The sequence below is a fragment of the Aspergillus tanneri genome (assembly GCF_003426965.1).
Source record: "Aspergillus tanneri strain NIH1004 chromosome Unknown AapTan_1_pilon_pilon_pilon, whole genome shotgun sequence".
Lineage (NCBI taxonomy): Eukaryota > Fungi > Ascomycota > Eurotiomycetes > Eurotiales > Aspergillaceae > Aspergillus > Aspergillus tanneri.
This window is the reverse complement of record NW_022984628.1, coordinates 3,559,409-3,575,742: the sequence shown is the minus strand read 5'-3', so window position 1 is coordinate 3,575,742 and position 16,334 is coordinate 3,559,409. Positions and strand designations below refer to the sequence as shown.

At 52.5% G+C, this 16,334-nt stretch overlaps 5 protein-coding genes across 5 annotated transcripts; 4 read left to right on the top strand and 1 right to left on the bottom strand.

Moving 5' to 3' along the window:
- Positions 1-550: 550 nt before the first annotated feature.
- ATNIH1004_003168 (cytochrome P450) lies at positions 551-2,189 on the top strand (the record flags this gene model as incomplete). The annotated part of the gene is made up of 2 exons (XM_033567848.1): positions 551-946; positions 1,014-2,189. The coding sequence occupies 2 exons, from the start codon at positions 551-553 to the stop codon at positions 2,187-2,189; spliced, it is 1,572 nt and encodes a 523-aa protein (XP_033429843.1).
- Positions 2,190-3,344: 1,155 nt separating this feature from the next.
- On the bottom strand, positions 3,345-4,362 carry ATNIH1004_003167 (NRDE family protein; the record flags this gene model as incomplete). The annotated part of the gene is made up of 2 exons (XM_033567847.1): positions 3,345-4,217; positions 4,258-4,362. 2 exons carry the CDS (start codon positions 4,360-4,362, stop codon positions 3,345-3,347), a joined length of 978 nt encoding a protein of 325 aa, XP_033429842.1.
- A 1,182-nt stretch (positions 4,363-5,544) lies between these two features.
- ATNIH1004_003166 (FluG family protein) lies at positions 5,545-6,882 on the top strand (the record flags this gene model as incomplete). Its single annotated transcript, XM_033567846.1, has 1 exon — positions 5,545-6,882. The coding sequence occupies one exon, from the start codon at positions 5,545-5,547 to the stop codon at positions 6,880-6,882; it is 1,338 nt and encodes a 445-aa protein (XP_033429841.1).
- A 1,266-nt stretch (positions 6,883-8,148) lies between these two features.
- Positions 8,149-9,296, top strand: ATNIH1004_003165 (HVA22/TB2/DP1 family protein; the record flags this gene model as incomplete). The annotated part of the gene is made up of 3 exons (XM_033567845.1): positions 8,149-8,177; positions 8,257-8,406; positions 8,480-9,296. 3 exons carry the CDS (start codon positions 8,149-8,151, stop codon positions 9,294-9,296), a joined length of 996 nt encoding a protein of 331 aa, XP_033429840.1.
- Positions 9,297-11,152: 1,856 nt separating this feature from the next.
- ATNIH1004_003164 (putative eukaryotic translation initiation factor subunit eIF-4F) lies at positions 11,153-16,148 on the top strand (the record flags this gene model as incomplete). The annotated part of the gene is made up of 5 exons (XM_033567844.1): positions 11,153-11,803; positions 12,039-15,347; positions 15,415-15,498; positions 15,557-15,939; positions 16,001-16,148. The coding sequence occupies 5 exons, from the start codon at positions 11,153-11,155 to the stop codon at positions 16,146-16,148; spliced, it is 4,575 nt and encodes a 1,524-aa protein (XP_033429839.1).
- Between the last annotated feature and the right edge of the window lie 186 nt (positions 16,149-16,334).

Genomic DNA, 16,334 nt, shown 5'->3' with positions numbered 1-16,334 from the left:
CAGCCTGTGCCATTCTGAAGCCCACACAAGTAGCTAACAGTACTTTTCCGTTGTCAAGAGTAGTATTCGATGGTGGATATAGCGGGTATTGACGTGGAAATATGGTTACAATGATTAGTCCTCTATACCTGACCACCTCGCTTCGTTATTCCGACATGCCATGCATAAAGTCAACAACACCGTTCCATCGCCAAGATGCGATCGACATTTCCAGCAAACAGAGTGTCTCTCGAGTGTGACAACGAATCCCCATGAACGGACGGATTCTTCACACAACAAACTCCGTCTTAGCTGCGATACCAGTCTCACAGGGTACCCCCGCGTTTCCCTTTCTTTGGAGCTGACCTCGAAGGCCTGGTGACCACCCTTTATCGTCGTTACTTTCTCGCTGCCTAGGCCGATCACACAGGCTCGACCATCTTCTCCACCTTTTCGAGACGTATATTAATGTTGCTCTCTGTCCACTACCTGGACCGTTGAGAAGATTCGGTGTATATCGTAACCGGTGAAGGATATTGTCAGACTGTGGTCGGATCGACTCCTATTCAGAATGGGTCTCTTTCTGATCTCCGCGGCCATCCTAATAGGCCTGAATCTGCTTTGGAGTATATTCACAGTGCTGCGACATGCCCAGAATGCCCGCAAACTGCGCTGCGGGTCCATCCCCAAATATCCCAGTGATCTGCTGGGCATCAGTACGTTGAAGGAAATTCTTCAGGCCGATAAGGAGAAGATGATTCCGCCTCTGCTCTGCCGTCGCGTGGAGAAGATGTCTGTGCGGGAGAAGCGTACCGTTGAGACCTTCCGACTGGTGCAGATGGGTCGTAACAGCATCTTCACCTGCGATCCGAAGAACATACAGGCGTTGCTGACCACCCAGTTCAAGGATTTTGAATTGGGAGCGCCCCGAAAAAATACGTTGCATTCGCTGCTGGGAACGGGCATTGTAGGTTCCCTCAATGGATGGGATGGGACTCTAGCATGAATGAGACTGATCGTTGGTAACTTTATAGTTCACTTCCGATGGTGAAGCCTGGTCCCGATCGCGAAATCTCCTCCGTCCTCAGTTCACCCGCGACCAGATCAGCGACCTGGATCTGGAAGAACGTCACGTCCAACATGCCATGCGGGCCATGCCCGTTGACCGTTCCAGCGGCTGGTCGGCCCCCATTGACATCCAGTCGATCTTCTTCCGGTTGACCATCGACTCCGCCACGCAGTTCCTCTTTGGCGAGAGCGTCGACAGCCAGGTAGCGGCCTTGAACAGCGACCATGTCGATGAGGATAAATTCCCCTACTACTTCGATCGCGGACAGTGGTACGCGGCTCAGCGTAGTCGCTTCGAGAAGTTATACTGGGTGGTCAATAACAAGGAGTCTCGGTTCATCGAGTCCCAGGTGCACGCATACGTGGATCGATTCGTGGCCGGCGCTCTCGAGCAGCGCAAGACGGACGAGAAGTCTTCCATAGATCAGCAGCAGCAGCCATATGTGTTCCTGAACGGACTGGCGAACACCACGCAGGATCCCATCGAGTTGCGCTCGCAACTACTCAATATTCTCCTGGCCGGTCGGGACACGACCGCCTCGCTGCTCAGCTGGTCTGTTCTGCTCCTCGCGCGCCATCCAGCCATCTTCAAGAAACTTCGCACCACCATCCTCGACTCGTTCGGCCCTTACGAATCCCCCCGCGACATCACCTTCGCCTCGCTCAAATCCTGTCGCTACCTCCACTACTTTCTCAACGAGGTGCTCCGTCTGTACCCAATTGTACCGGGCAATCGGCGGGTAGCGGTGCGCGACACGACGCTGCCTCGTGGCGGCGGCCCGGACGGCCAGGCACCGGTATATGTGCGCAAGGGCCAACCGGTGATGTACAGCGTGTTCACGATGCAGCGACGCACCGACCTCTGGGGACCGGACGCGGAGGTCTTCGACCCGGAGCGCTGGGAAAACCGCCGAGTGGGCTGGGAGTACCTGCCATTCAACGGGGGGCCCCGGATCTGCATTGGACAGCAGTTTGCACTGACGGAGACCGGGTACGTGCTGGTGCGGTTGTTGCAACGGTTTGATCGCATTAGCGACGCCCATCCGGAACAGGAGATCCGGTTTGGTCTGACATTGACCTCTGCGCCGGCTGACCCCGTCACGGTGAGGCTCCATGAGGCGTCTGCGGCTGCGGCTGCGTAGGATTAGAACATGTGGTGGTTCATTGGTTCGGTGTACTCGGGATGGCCCCAATGTTTGAGGCGTGAGGAGGACAGGTGCATTTAATGATAGTCGGCCCAATGGAATTTCTTTCTCCTGTTGCATCCACAGTATGCTATGTCCAGTCTTGCAGACCCAATCCAATATAGAACACGCCTCCGTCCGCATTCCTCCGTTCGTCTCAATGCATGCACACGATTCAAAAATAGCTTTGCTAAGACCTCGCTGTCGAAATGCGGCTGGATTGGCATACTCGCTCAGAGAAAAAAACAACGCCATAGTTTCTCTGGTCGATTTCATCGAAATAAGCATCCCCACGAAATCTATACCAAGAAGCACCAACCTCACGTCTATGCTGCTAAGTTGCAGACAAAGCAGAGTATAAAACCGTTTGGCTAATGGTTGCAGCCTGTCACCTCAACATAGGGCCGCCCTCCAGATTCTCCAGGCCAGCTGGAATCATGACAGGAATCTCTTTATTTGCTGCAGTTATCATAAAACAGGCCTTATAGTGGCATTTACTTCCCTGGGCTGTTTTTTAAACCCTCGACCCTCGCCACTTGTTGCATTTTACGGCGGTGTATGACTACTGTTTGTGGTCTGTTGTTTGCTGCGCTAGTTTACCATCTGGCTGTTGTGGTTTACTAGATATCACATGGATACCTACAGTTGTTTTGAGCGCTTTTGTCTGTAAAAATATATTTTGAAGGTTTTTTTTTTTTTTTTTTTTTTTTTTGGTGTTCTTCTATTCCGTGCGGCTATTCTTTTTTTTTAGTCATTTATTCATTTATTCATTTCTTATCCATGCTGCCTTGCTCTTTTCTGATATCAGAAGACATCTGTACAAAGGTGTCAAGATGAAATGTTCTATCGGTGTATTGAACGTTAGCTATTCGGCAAGAATAGCTGGTTAAGAATGTAAAGAAAGAAGAAAGAGTTTAATTTAGCCTTTACCTGCTTATATCTTCTGTTGTAAATATACTAGGCAGCGTAACTGGGTCCTTACACCGTGGGATGGACCTGTATTGTTTCCAAATGAACAGTGTATTAGAGAGCATCTAAATACCTGAACGAGATACTGTGTTCCTGCAAGTCTGTATCATCCGAAACATATATCATCCTGAGTAGTAGAGACTGCTATTGAAGCTGAAACTCGAACGACCGATCACCCTCACCAATTGGAATCGCCTTCACATCATTATCATACAACGTCCGTTCAAAATACCTCACCGTTCCGTCGTCTCGCACCAGGAATACCGTTTGTTTCTGCGTCCCATACGGCCCATGCAGATAACTCTGGTCCGGCAAGCCCTCGCCACACACTGATCCAGCCTTCTCCTCCTGCGACGCCTTCCCGGAGCCCTCTTTCCGCCCCAGGAGCGGAATGAAGATACTCTGTCGAAAGTACGGCAAATAGTCCTCTGCCGTGGCATCCTCCGACAGTGTAGGCAACGTATTCCGACTCAACAGCGCCAGTAGCTTCCGGATCAACTCATCCTCATCCTCTCCCTCGCCACTGACATGCGCCGCAATCGCTTCTTCCACCAACTTCTCCCCCTCTAGAATCTTGGGCCACGATCGATCATCCACGCTGGTGTTACTTAGTCCCAGCGTCTCGCCCTTCCGGCTTGCCACCCATCGAATCTGCTCCATGTTGTCCGCCCGGTTCGACACAATCGCCAATGGCTCCTTCACATACCCACACACCAGACTAAACCCGCCCACTTTCCGCGCCGTCGCGCTGCCCACCATCCGCTGCACAAAGTCCCGTGTGGCTTCCCGTGACTCCGCCGCCACTAACCAGCTGTTCACGATCGCCCCACGGCTCTGTATCCCCGTCGCTTCGTCCGACGTCTTCTCGCGGTAGTTCGTCAGCACAGCGATCTTGCCCTCCCGCGTCACTCCCATCCAGGTGCCATGTATAGACCGTGCTAGATCCCGCCCCCCTAGGACGTTGGCGCTCGGTTCTGGCCACCAGTTTGCGGCGGACGTCGGACGTCGGAGGTATTCCTGTCGATTTGCCGCATGCGTTAGTAGAGGATTGACTTACTTTTGGGAGAGGGGGGAAGGGTTTCAGAATGAAGTATACATCTCTGTTATCAATGACGATTAGAGGGTAGGATGGATGCGATGTGGATATTAACGCGATGCACATTGTGGGAGGCTGTACAGAAAGTAGATAGACTTATGGTAGCCTGAGAAATGCGGAGTAGGAGTATATGGTCGATCGCACGGATAAGCTGCACTTAAGATATATAGACAGTCTAGTTCCTATTAAGCGGAACTGTCGTACAATATATACAGAAAATCAATAGAAAGAACTGGTGATGGCAGACGATAAACGGAGAATTGGGTATTCACTTGGGATCGAATAATCGATTGCCAGTCAGGTCAGTCAATGGCATTATGTCATATGTTGGGCAGGAACTAGAACGACACGCACGTGACACCTCATTGATGCTCATTGATACTCATTGATACTGTATGACTGGGAGTGCGAGTATCGGATTATTATTCATTTGGCATAATCTCATTGTTGAAGACATTGATAGAGTCGATCTTGGACATGGTCTGGGTTCTTTCTGTTTGGACAACTGGACGATGGTCCCTACTACTGTCTGTGAAGAGCATGGGCGATGGCAAATTACTGGAACTGGTATAGTGTTTTTATGTAGATTCGTACATTATTTTATCTCTGAAAATTATATATATATGGGATCCTAATCCCGTATTCTGACATGCATAACTGGTGTGAATATCGAGAAAATATCCTGGCCTTTTAGTCCAGAGAAATTTTATTGACAGGGGTCTAATTAGTGCAGTGAAAAGACTCATTTCCCATTGTCCCGACTTCCTCCGTACAAAAGTATAGACGCACGTACTTATTTGTCGAGCGTCCAAGCTACTATCCTACTATTTGTGACTAGTCTGACTGGCCACGTTGGCTTAAATTTTCAAGACATAAATTCAATAGCAGGAACGCGGCTAAACAATGATCAGCATTATAAGCACTCAACTTGGCTTCCTACCCATCCCTTGCAGTGAATCCGGGAATAACAAAGCACCTTTACCTAGCAGTGCCGAATTCAAGAATGGTCCAATCCTCCTGCGAGATAATGTAGCAAACCAAGCCAACTGTTGTTGTGGCGGCGCGCATGAGCCACTATTACTCACCACGGGCGAGCAGGGGTTACAGGGGGTGTGAAGAGGCAAAAAAAGAAATATCAGCTCCCATAATAAATACGGGCCTCTCCAGGTGCATTCCACCGCTCCGGTCTTACCGTACTCTCCCCCACTTTATTTACGCATTTAGTTGCCATACGGCGCACCGGTGATCATGCTGGAAACTGAAGTTTCTCGCTGGGAGGAGTTTCTCTGCCAAAATCATGGCGTTGAGTTCGTCTGGCTCCAGTACATCACCTACAGCGCGTCAGCCGTCGTCCAGGTCATGCCAGTCGCGCGCTTCACTCAGCTGATTCGGAGCGGCCAATGCTTACCGATTACCACGACCATCTTCCACCTATTGCCGGGGGACCATCTAGTAGATGGTGCTAAACCGAGCGGGGTCTGCTATCTTAAGCCGGACATCTCAACGGTGTACTGCCAGGGTGGCTCGAATTCCCACCGCGCAGTGGTAATGACATCCAGTCTCAACCATGACGGGAGTCCGCTCCCTGAATGTGCGCGATCGCAACTGGGTCGTCTGACCGATCTCTTGGAGCAAGAGACAGGACATTATCCTCTCGTTGGCTTCGAGATGGAGGTCGTCTTTTTGCGACGGGTGCGACAAAATAGTAAAGTGGTGGGCTACGAGCCCCCGAATACAAACCATTCCGTGTTCAGCATGACCACCGACGACAAGAAGTCCCTCGACCTGGTGGAAGACATTGCCCGAGCGTTGCTAGAAGCCGGGATCGCTATAGAGAAGTTCCACGCCGAGTCCGCCCCCGACCAGTGGGAATTTGTCCTTCCCCGAGATTCCCCCGTCAAAGCTGCCGATACGCTCGTCAAAGCTCGTGCGATCATCTCCGACGTGGCAGAGAAATACGACGTGCGGGCTACCATGTACCCGCGTCTGTTCCCAAACAGTGCGGGCAGCGGTATGCACACACACATCTCCATCAACCCGATGGAAGGCGAGGACTTGCACCGTGCAGAACCCTTTTTTGCCGGGATCATGCAGCACTTCCCCGCGGTGCTCGCGTTCAATCTGGCGCACGATGCGAGCTACCATCGAGTCAACAGTGGTATCTGGAGCGGCGGGGAATATGCAGCATGGGGCTGGGAGAATAAGGAGATGCCCCTGCGGCGGATAACAACTAATCGATTTGAAGTGAAGTTGCTGGATGGACTAGCGAACCCATACCTAGCACTCTGTGGCATGTTTGCCGCTGGGATAGACGGCATGAGACGAAAATTCCCACTGACGGGAGGGGATTGTCCTGTGTCTTCCTCCTTGCTCTTGCCTGCAGAAAAGGAGGCTCTTGGAATCAAGACACTATTACCCAAGTCGCTGTTGGAAAGTCTCGATGCCCTAGAAGCTGACAAGTCGATCTGCCAGCTAGTCGGCCCTGCGATCATTTCGACATACATAGGGGTCAAACGCGGTGAAGTCCAACACTTTCAGGGAATGAATGATGAGGAGACAAAGAATTACTTGATCTCAAACTATTGAAGTTTTGGATGGGCTTCTACCGCTGGCTGAAATTCCTGGAGCTTCCAATGCTGGTGAATATACTATGAAGTAATTGACCGGTCATGCTACAGCCATTGAGCCGTTCTAGATAATGAAATAGAAAAAGTTCATTGTTAACTTTGATTGCTACTGATGATGTCATTGCATTAAAAGCGGCTAGGCAGTCGTTATGTAATGGTCATTACCGTAAACTAACTAACTAGCCGCACTAGTACAAATAAGATGATAGGCTCTCTTATTTTATCAGACGAGCATCGCCGCTTTGAGTAGGGACCAAGGATATCATCTGCCTTGGTCATATCCTTGCCCTTCCTCTCAATGACTAGAGAGGTCATCGAGATTGATTAGGTGGAGGATCACAGACCAGCATCCATGGCGGCCTCCTCTTCTGACGCGCGACAGATAGATCATACTCAGCCGAGGCTGGAGACATACAAGGATCGTATAAACGATTTTCCAAGGAGCTCAGTAGATGAGACGCTTAGACGGGGACCGAGCAGAGTCGTTTGATACCATGACACCTTTAAGTCAGGACGAGAGAGAAGGCAGTATCAAGCCATTATTCCTAAACAATGTTTGTGCGATTTATCCTCAATCCAACGCTCCGGATCTCTGCATTTGTTCCGTGCATTTCCTTGGGGCTATCCTTCTTTCCTTAGCAAAGGTAAAGGAAGACGAAGCTAATCGATTGTTATGGGACATAAAGATACTGACATCTAAAGTGCTGGAATGTATCTGGACGTATCCCAGGTACCGCCTTATGTAAGGTGAACCGAATGGGCCAGTCACATTGCGTCATCCCGGTTCTTCAGTGGAGAGCTACAAAGCTGGTACAGGGTACAACCTTGGTACTACGCCGCAGTACTCTGGAGCACTGTACTGCCGTACCTCGGGTTTAAAGCGGCCATACCAAGTAGGGCTGCGAAAAGTGGCTCTCAAGGCAGCCACGCTCGCTCTTCTCCTCCGTACACATTCGCTTCCAACTTTTTCCTCCTTCTGCCCCCGAATCCGATCTGATCGCTTCGCTCTGCGGCTGGCCGCATCTCCTATCCAGCTAGCTCGGCTGAGTTGGTCTCGTGAGGCTTTTTCTGAGCGGATTCTTGCCCCGCAATCCTGAAACATTAAGCAAAAGATCCCTTCTTGTCATATCGGCATCCACGTCATACTTTCGTCGTGCGTCCTTCACCACGTTGAGGACTCCTTTTCCACTCTGTCCTTCAGGGGATCTCTTGCAAACTATTCACCATGTTTGGCATCATTGCGGATTTGTTTTCGTAAGTACACTGCTCTGCTTATCCCCGGTTCTTCCGAGGACGTCATAAATAGACCTGTTCTCTAATTTCTGCCTGGTAGCTCGGCCATCACGGTTCTTTTCCCTATTTTTGCCTCCTATAAGGCTCTGCGCTCGGCCGATCCCTCCCAGCTGGCACCATGGCTGATGTACTGGGTGGTTCTGTCCACCATCCTGATGGCGGAATCCTGGACGGTGTTCATTCTCGGATGGTATGCTCTTTCAATGACCCCAATTCCTCGCATATGAAAGAATTGTTCCCCTCTAATCGTACCTGCATTACAGGCTTCCTTTCTATAGCTGGTTCCGTCTCTTTTTCTTGACATACCTTGTCCTTCCCCAGACACAGGGGGCGCGTATGCTGTACCAAGATTACGTGGATCCGCTGCTGTACCAGCATGAACGGGACATCGAGGACTTTATTGGCAGATCGCATGAACGTGCTAAAGCTATGGGACTTCAGTACTTCTACAAGGCCATTGAACTCGTCCGGGAGAAAGTCCTGGGTCTGCCACCCCAGCGGCCGGCAACCCCTCCCCCTGCGCCTTCGGGTCCCGCGTCTTACGCTCAGTCGTTACTCTCCCGGTTCAACATCCCAGCCGTAGCCGGGGCTTCTGCTCCGGCCCCCAACAACGACTGGTTCTCTGCTATCAGCTCTGCAGTGGCGTCGGTGGCTTCGGCTGGTCAGAGCCCCGAGAAGCGAGCGGAGGAGCTCTCCGCCCGTGGCTCCCTCTTGCCCCGCGAGTTGGCTTCCATGTCCCGTAGCGAGAAGGCGAAGTTCATCTCAAACCAGCGCGACATGTTGGATGTGCTGCGCAGCGCATTGGCAAATGAGGAGCAGAACCTGGGCAATGAGGACGATGGCCTGGCGTATGGTTCGTCCCTGAGAAAGAACCGTAGTGACAACTCGTTCGACCATATTGAACATGAGGACATCCGGGATCGCTCTCCCGCAAGGCCCGGTCGGACCCCCAGCGGTAACTGGGCATCGGGCTGGTTTGGCCATGGGGAGCAAGGGCAAGGCGGCTCTTCGGGCGTGGAGGCTGCAGCCCAAGTGGTGGATGGGATTGCTCGATCCCGTGGTTCTCATAAATCGAACTAGGTCAAAATGTCGGTTTTACAGTCGCAACGAATTGTGTTTTCTCTGCAAGGTCCTCTGTAAGAGTGATTGTGCAATAGAATGGCCATGTCTGTATGTAGGAGGCGTTGGTGTACTGTCTAGGTAGATATCCTGGTTGGTGGGGACCAGTGCCTGTGCGATTCCTTGCTTCGATGTCTGGATGACGGAAGATGAACGATGACAAGGGATGTGATTGATCGATTGGCAGGGATATAAATGGATCGCATCCCTGGTCTGGTACTCTGTACTCAGGGCTTAGACAGGTCGGTGTACCGAGTCGGCAGGCGATGTATGTAGTAATAGCAGTCCGTTCTTTAGACCGAAACTTCTTTGTTTCTATAATTCTGCAGACTGTCATGTCAATTGAGATCGACGGGAATTTGAGTTCTGCAAGCAACACTCTTCCGTGTCGGAAATCGACTAGAAGAGAATACCCTTGTTAGGCTGCATGTCCTCCGATACTACGTACTAACTGGGGTTCTTTAGATAAAGAGTTTATTAGGGCCAAAGCCTCGGTCAAACAGCCGACCAAGCCGATCCAGGGCCCTGTCAACGTGGACTTCGGGACAGAACCAGGCAAGGACTACATGTGATGGTTTTGTGTCTACTCCGTACATACTCCGTACATGAACCTATAGTTTATTAGTATTCCGAGCGTGCTTTAGCCTATTTCCAGTTGTATATACTACATAGAGCCTCTGGAGTATATCTATATAACTACCAGGTAGGAAGGAGTTCAAGTCTGATTAGTCAGCTGTCAGCATCATGAGATCATAGGGACTGAGACGACGTTTGCCACCTCGCAGCAACGAGGCTGTGAGTCAGACAAGCAGACGTACTCTCTCCCGATAGGAAGAAAGAGAAGAGAAGCAAAATGAATCAGAGTCTCTGAACGAGTGAAAGGCATGGCATGAGATGAAAGATGGAACGTAAATGGCAGCAGAACAATCAGAAGACGGCTTTTCTCGGCCTCTGGTTGGCCTGCCTCCTTCCGAGTCTGTTCCCGATTGGGCAAGTAGACTGTTTTGCCGTATGTATTCTGTATGGTATGGTATTGTGTTGGTATTGAAACTATCAATGAATCTTCCGGGGATTGAAAGGTTCCCTCTGTATGGAGAGAGGATTGCGATTGCCATTTTATGATGCAAACCAGGCATTGACGAGGGAATAGGGATTGGGGATGGTAGATTATTTGTACATATAGGATGGGAGTACTCCGTACTACTGTAATACCATCTGTAGGTTGTACAGAGTGTCTGTCTAGTTAGTTGGGGTTGGGTTGGGTTGCCTTCAGCCACACTGATTATTATTTTTATTTTTTTTTAACGAAGGGTAAGGAAAAAAAAAAAAAAAAAAAAAGCGACACCACCACACCCGAAGAAGGAAGAAAGGAAAAAATTAATCGGGAAGCCAAAAAAAATCGCCTGCTACGTCTCTTTTTTTTTTGGTCCCTCTTTTTTCCTGTCTTTTCTCTCCCCTTTTCCTTTTCTTTTTTTACCCCAGACCCATCGTCGTTCGTCACGACGTGATCTTTTTTTTTTGATCAAGTCCCCCTTTGTCGGTGGTCTTTTTCTTTCTCCCTTTAGTCAGGATTCTCTTGATTATCCCGTGGGATCAATCAAAAATCCTTTGGATGTGGGATCTAGAGCGTGTTCTTCGACTGTAACACGCTTTTGACGACGTCGCAGTCTCTCTCTCTCATCTTCTCTCTCATTCATCGTCGCAGTGACCTTTTCTTTCCCCTCCCTCCCCTTTCTTAGGTCGTCTTCTTTCCACATCTCCTCTCCGACCGAGCGACTTCATTTTTCCCCCTTCATCATCCGAAATCGACCTGTCTAATGACCTCGATCCCCCCCAGGTCAGGCCTTCAACCTCAAGGACAGAGCACCTCGACCCAGGCCGCCTCTTCGCACTCGTCTGCCCCATCGCTCAGTGGGAAATCGGCTCCGCCGCCTGCTTCCACCAGGTCCTACGCCAGTGCCACCAAAAAGTCCGCGACGGACTCGACCGCCGCTCCCGTCACCGTGGGAGGTTCACCACACCATGGGAAGTCGACCTCAGTATCTCCTGTGAGCGGCAAACCCATGCAGCAATCCCAGTCCCCCAGCGTTACGATCGTCAATGGCGCCCCGGCATCGGCTCCCTCGCAAGGCGACCACTCCCGCAAGCCCTCTGTGACCATCACCTCCGCTGGTACCTCCGGTTATATCCCCAACGGGGGCCCCAATAGTCGTCCCAATAGCCTGCAGTTCGGCTTTGCCGCCAACCAGCAGACCTCCCCCAATATGGGGAATCCTCCAGCTTTGGCGAACCAGCCCCAATCCGGGTTGACTGCCACCCCGACTATGAATCCCCGTGTCACCTCGCCTCAGACGTCTCCTTCGCCTATCCCCCAGCCCGCCTCGAGCGGTGGCCGGCCACCGCCGTCGTCTTACCAGTCTCAGGGTAACGTTCCCAACTTTGGCAGCTTTGGCGAAACCGGTGATAACGTAAGTTTCATTTCTTTTCTAATCTTTTTTCTAATCCAACCCTCTCGTATTTCCTGTCATGTTTCGAATTCCTATTGTCTGCATTTTCTTTTCTTCTTTTTGCATTTTTGTGGGTGTTGGTGCCGGAAGAAAAAAAAAAAAATAAAATAAAATAAAATCGATTCACGTGGACGATACCCTTGTCTTGGCATACCTTAAAAATTCCTGGAATTAATAATAACGTTTCTTCCACTAGCAACAGATACGTCTGAACCCTCAAACTCCCCTTGGTCCCGGTCCCCAGTCGACTCATCTGCGACGGGAATCGTCGCAGTCAACACACAGTGACATGAGCAACCATATGGCTAGTGGTCCGGGAGGTCGTGGTGGTTATCCTCATCAGGGCGGTCGTGGTCGCGGCTACTCGCAGTCCGGAGGATATCAGGGCCAAATGCATTACTCTCCAGGTCCCAACTTCCGCACGCCTAATCAGCCTCGAGGCGGTCCCAGTATGGGCCCGCAGTTCCACGGCCCTAACCAAGGACGACCGCTGGCGCCTTTCCCCAACTCGCCTCAAGCTAACCGTAGCCCAGCGCTGGCCAACGCGCATCCCGCGACACCTCAGATGAACCAGGTTCCCATGGCACCTCCGCAGATGCCTCCCCAGCCCTATGGCTCCTATGGGCCGCACATGGCCCCGCAACCAGTGAGGACCCATTCTTCCCACAGACCCCCTCGTCGTGGCCCTTTTCCCAAGCGAAAGCAAGGATATCGCGTTTCAGCTTCCCCCCGTCTCCCCCCACCCCCTTCTCCCCTACGTCTTCCTCCTCCCAATCTGGCTCCTGAGAGCGGTCAATTTGAGCAATATCTAACGCTGATGAAATCCCACCAGTATCCCTACGACGCGAGCTATGGGTACTACAATCAGGGCTATCCCATGCAGCAGTACATGACCCCCCCGTCGCCACAGACGCGCCCCGGAATGCCGTACAATGCCCAGCCCAGCTACATGCAGCCGCAGTACCCCGTGCAGCCCCAGCCGCAGGCAACATCGCTGTCCCGATCCCCCTCCCAGGTTTCGAATGACCGTCCGGGTTCCAGTCTGGGCCAGGGCCAGCCAGCCGCCGGTCCACAAGCACCGACCCATACTCACACGGCCAGCCGTTCCTCGAACAGCCCTGCTCCAGCCGGCAAGCCGAACTTCGTCATCCCCGCCAAGAAGAGCCCCATTGTCATCAAGGACCCGGGCAGTGGCGTGGTGAAGACCTTCGAAAAGACGCCCGCGTCCCCGGCGCGCGTGACCCCTTCCCCTGTCAAGATGGCGACGCCAACCTCCACTCCGCCCCCGCGCACGGGCAGTGGTGCCGATCACGCCCGGTCCGACTCCAAATCTGTCAAGACGGACGAGGAGAAGAAGAAGGAACTGATGGATGCGGTGCGCCAGAAGATCGAAAAGGCCGAGGAGGAAGCATCTGCGGCCAAGCAGAAGAAGGAGGAAGAAGAAGCCGCTGCTCGCAAGAAAGCCGAGGAAGAGGAGGCTGCACGCAAGCAAAAGGAGGAGGAAGAAGCAGCTCAGAAGAAGGAGGCTGATGAAGAAGCTGCGCGCAAGGGTCTGGAAGATCTCAGCCTAAAGGACAAGACTGAAGGTGCCGAACCCGCCGCGGATTCGAAGGATTCCCAGCCTACCCCCGCGGATGACGACGAGGACGACATTGACTATGATGCGATTGAACGGGAGATGGCGGAAATTGAAGCCAAGGAGGCTGCTGCAGAAGCCGCTTACTATGCCAAGAAGCAGGCGGAGAAGGAGGAGAGGGAGCGCAAAGAAAAGGAGGAACGTGAAGCGTACGAGGCCAACATGAAGGCCGCCGAACGGGAGGCCGAGGCCCTGGAAGAGGCCCGGATGAAGAAGCAGGATGCCGGCGAGCAAGATGAAAGCAGCAAAGAGCTCTTTGCCTCCCTGAAGAAGGGTGGGTTTGCGGCCACTGAAACAAGCACCCCTGCGGACAGCGGCACTGCTACTCCTGCATCCGATGCGTCCATGGGGCCGCCCGCGAAGCCCGCCAGTTCCGCAAAGCGCGAGAAGCCAGCTGCGCTCAAGTTGGAGACCAACAAGGCCGTGGAGCCGCCTCAGCCTAGTGCTGCCATGAAGGCGTTGCACTCCGCTCGCTTCGTCGAGGATCTCAGCAAGATTTCTTACCCGGCCTCGATTGTGTCGCCCAACCCAGCCTTGAACGCCAGCGCTCCCGCGGACCGCAAGTTCCACTACAACAAGGAGTTCTTGCTGCAATTCCAGAACGTATTCAAGGAGAAACCCTCCGTCGACTGGGATTCTCGGGTCCGTGAGACAGTGGGAGACAGCGACTCGTCGCGCCCTCAGTCGGCTCGCACCCCGATGGCGGGTGGCCGTAACTCCTCGCGCTCTGGCATCTCTCAGGGCTTCAACATGGGCTACTTTGGCCAGACTGCTGTGCGTCACAGTTTGCCTCCCGGCTCGACCTCGGAGCAACGGTTTGCCTTGGCGAATGCCGCCCGCACCTCCTCGTCGCCATTCGGCCAGTTGGGTCGCCCTGGCATGGGCGGCATGGGTGCTCCCATTAGCCGTACCAATTCCGCCAACGCGATGGGAATGCCCTCATCGCCACGTATCGGATCCAGCAACCGTTCCGGCACGCGGACGGGCAGCAAACGCGAGAAGCATCAAGCGAAGAAGGAGGAAGAAATGGCCAAGTCGATGCCCCTCACCGCTGGAAAGGACGTCCCGGCTCTTCAGATTTCTTCCACCGGCTGGAAGCCTCGCAGCGTCGGCCAATCTGCGACAGCTGCTGGCCCTACTCCTGCTGGCTCCACTTACATGGCTCCTGATGTGGTGCAGCGGAAGGTGAAGGCTGCTCTGAACAAGATGACTCCAGAAAACTTCGAGAAAATCTCGGGCCAGATTCTGGAAATCGTGTCCCAGTCAAAGGACGAGACCGATGGCCGTACATTGCGGCAGGTAATCCAGCTGACTTTCGAGAAGGCTACCGACGAGGCCCACTGGGCTTCGATCTATGCCAAGTTCTGCAAGCGTATGCTTGAGAGTATGAGTTTGGATATCAAGGATGAGAACATTCGAGATAAGAACGGCAATGTGGTCGCTGGTGGCAGCCTGTTCCGCAAGTATCTCCTCAACCGCTGCCAGGAAGAGTTCGAACGTGGGTGGAAGGTTAACCTGCCTCCTAAGCCCGAAGGCCAGACGGAAGAGGCGGCGATGATGTCGGATGAATACTATATTGCAGCCGCCGCTAAGCGTCGCGGTCTGGGTCTGGTGAAGTTCATTGGAGAACTGTACAAGCTGGGCATGTTGACGGAACGTATCATGCATGAGTGTGTGAAGAAGCTGGTGGATTACGAGGGCTTGCCTGATGAGGCCGAGGTTGAGAGCTTGACTAGTCTCCTGCGCACTATCGGTGCTAGCCTTGATATGTCTGAGAAGGGACATGCAATGATGGACGCTTACTTCCACCGCATCAGCCTCATGATGCAGACTCCTGGATTGCCCAGCCGTCTGAGGTTCATGCTGCTGGTAAGTTCTCTTCTGAAAAAGTGTACAAGTTTTGACCCTCATTGTCTAACCTTGTTTTCTCCGATAGGACATTATCGATTTGCGTTCTGCTCGCTGGATGTCGAAGGACGCTGATAAGGGACCTAAAACCATCCAACAGATCAGAGAGGAGGTGAGTGAAGAGGCCCTTTCCTTTTTTGTGAAGATCCAAACCTTCTAACTCCTGTCAGGCTGCCCGTGCCCAACAAGAGGCCGAAATGGAACGTCTCCGCCAACAAGCTTCTCGGGGTGGACGCCCCACCATGGGCCGGGGCGATTCTCGCAATTTCTCTGGCGGTTATGGTAATCAGGCACCTCCACCGGACTATGCATCCAGCAAGGTTGGAAGTGACGATCTGCGCCGTCTGCGGACGACTCGAAACACCAACCAGCCCATGTCCTTTGGACCTTCGAGTATGCTAGGCTCCCGAAGCAGCAGTGGTCGGAAGAACCTTGGCCCCGGAGGCAACTTGGTTCGTGGCAGCGACGACAGTGCAGCCAGCAGCCGAACTGGAACACCCCCGGCCGGCAAGAGGGAAGATAAAGAGGCCGCGTCATCGATCAACGCATTCAGGTAGGTGGTCCTGAGTAGGACGAAGCGTACAAACTGCGATGCTAACTGTTCTCTTTTTTAGTGCTTTGGCTAGCTTGGAAGATCGGGACAACATGGCAACCTCTCCTCCTTCGAACCCAACTTCACCCATGCTAACCAAGTCGCAACCTGCGACTGAGCGCCGACCATCCAAGACCCCGTCGAAAGATGGCGGTGAAGAGGCACAATAGATTCTTTATTCTTTTTTTGGCAATGATAATGAAAACTATTTCGTTTCTTCTGGAAAGACTATTTCTTTACTTTTCGCGACGTGTTCTGTCCCATAGTGGCTTGCATGTCATTTGAACATTCCTCCCTAAACTTCTCGTCCATGATTATGACAAAATCGGATGCCCACTCTTCCTTCTTTCTTCATT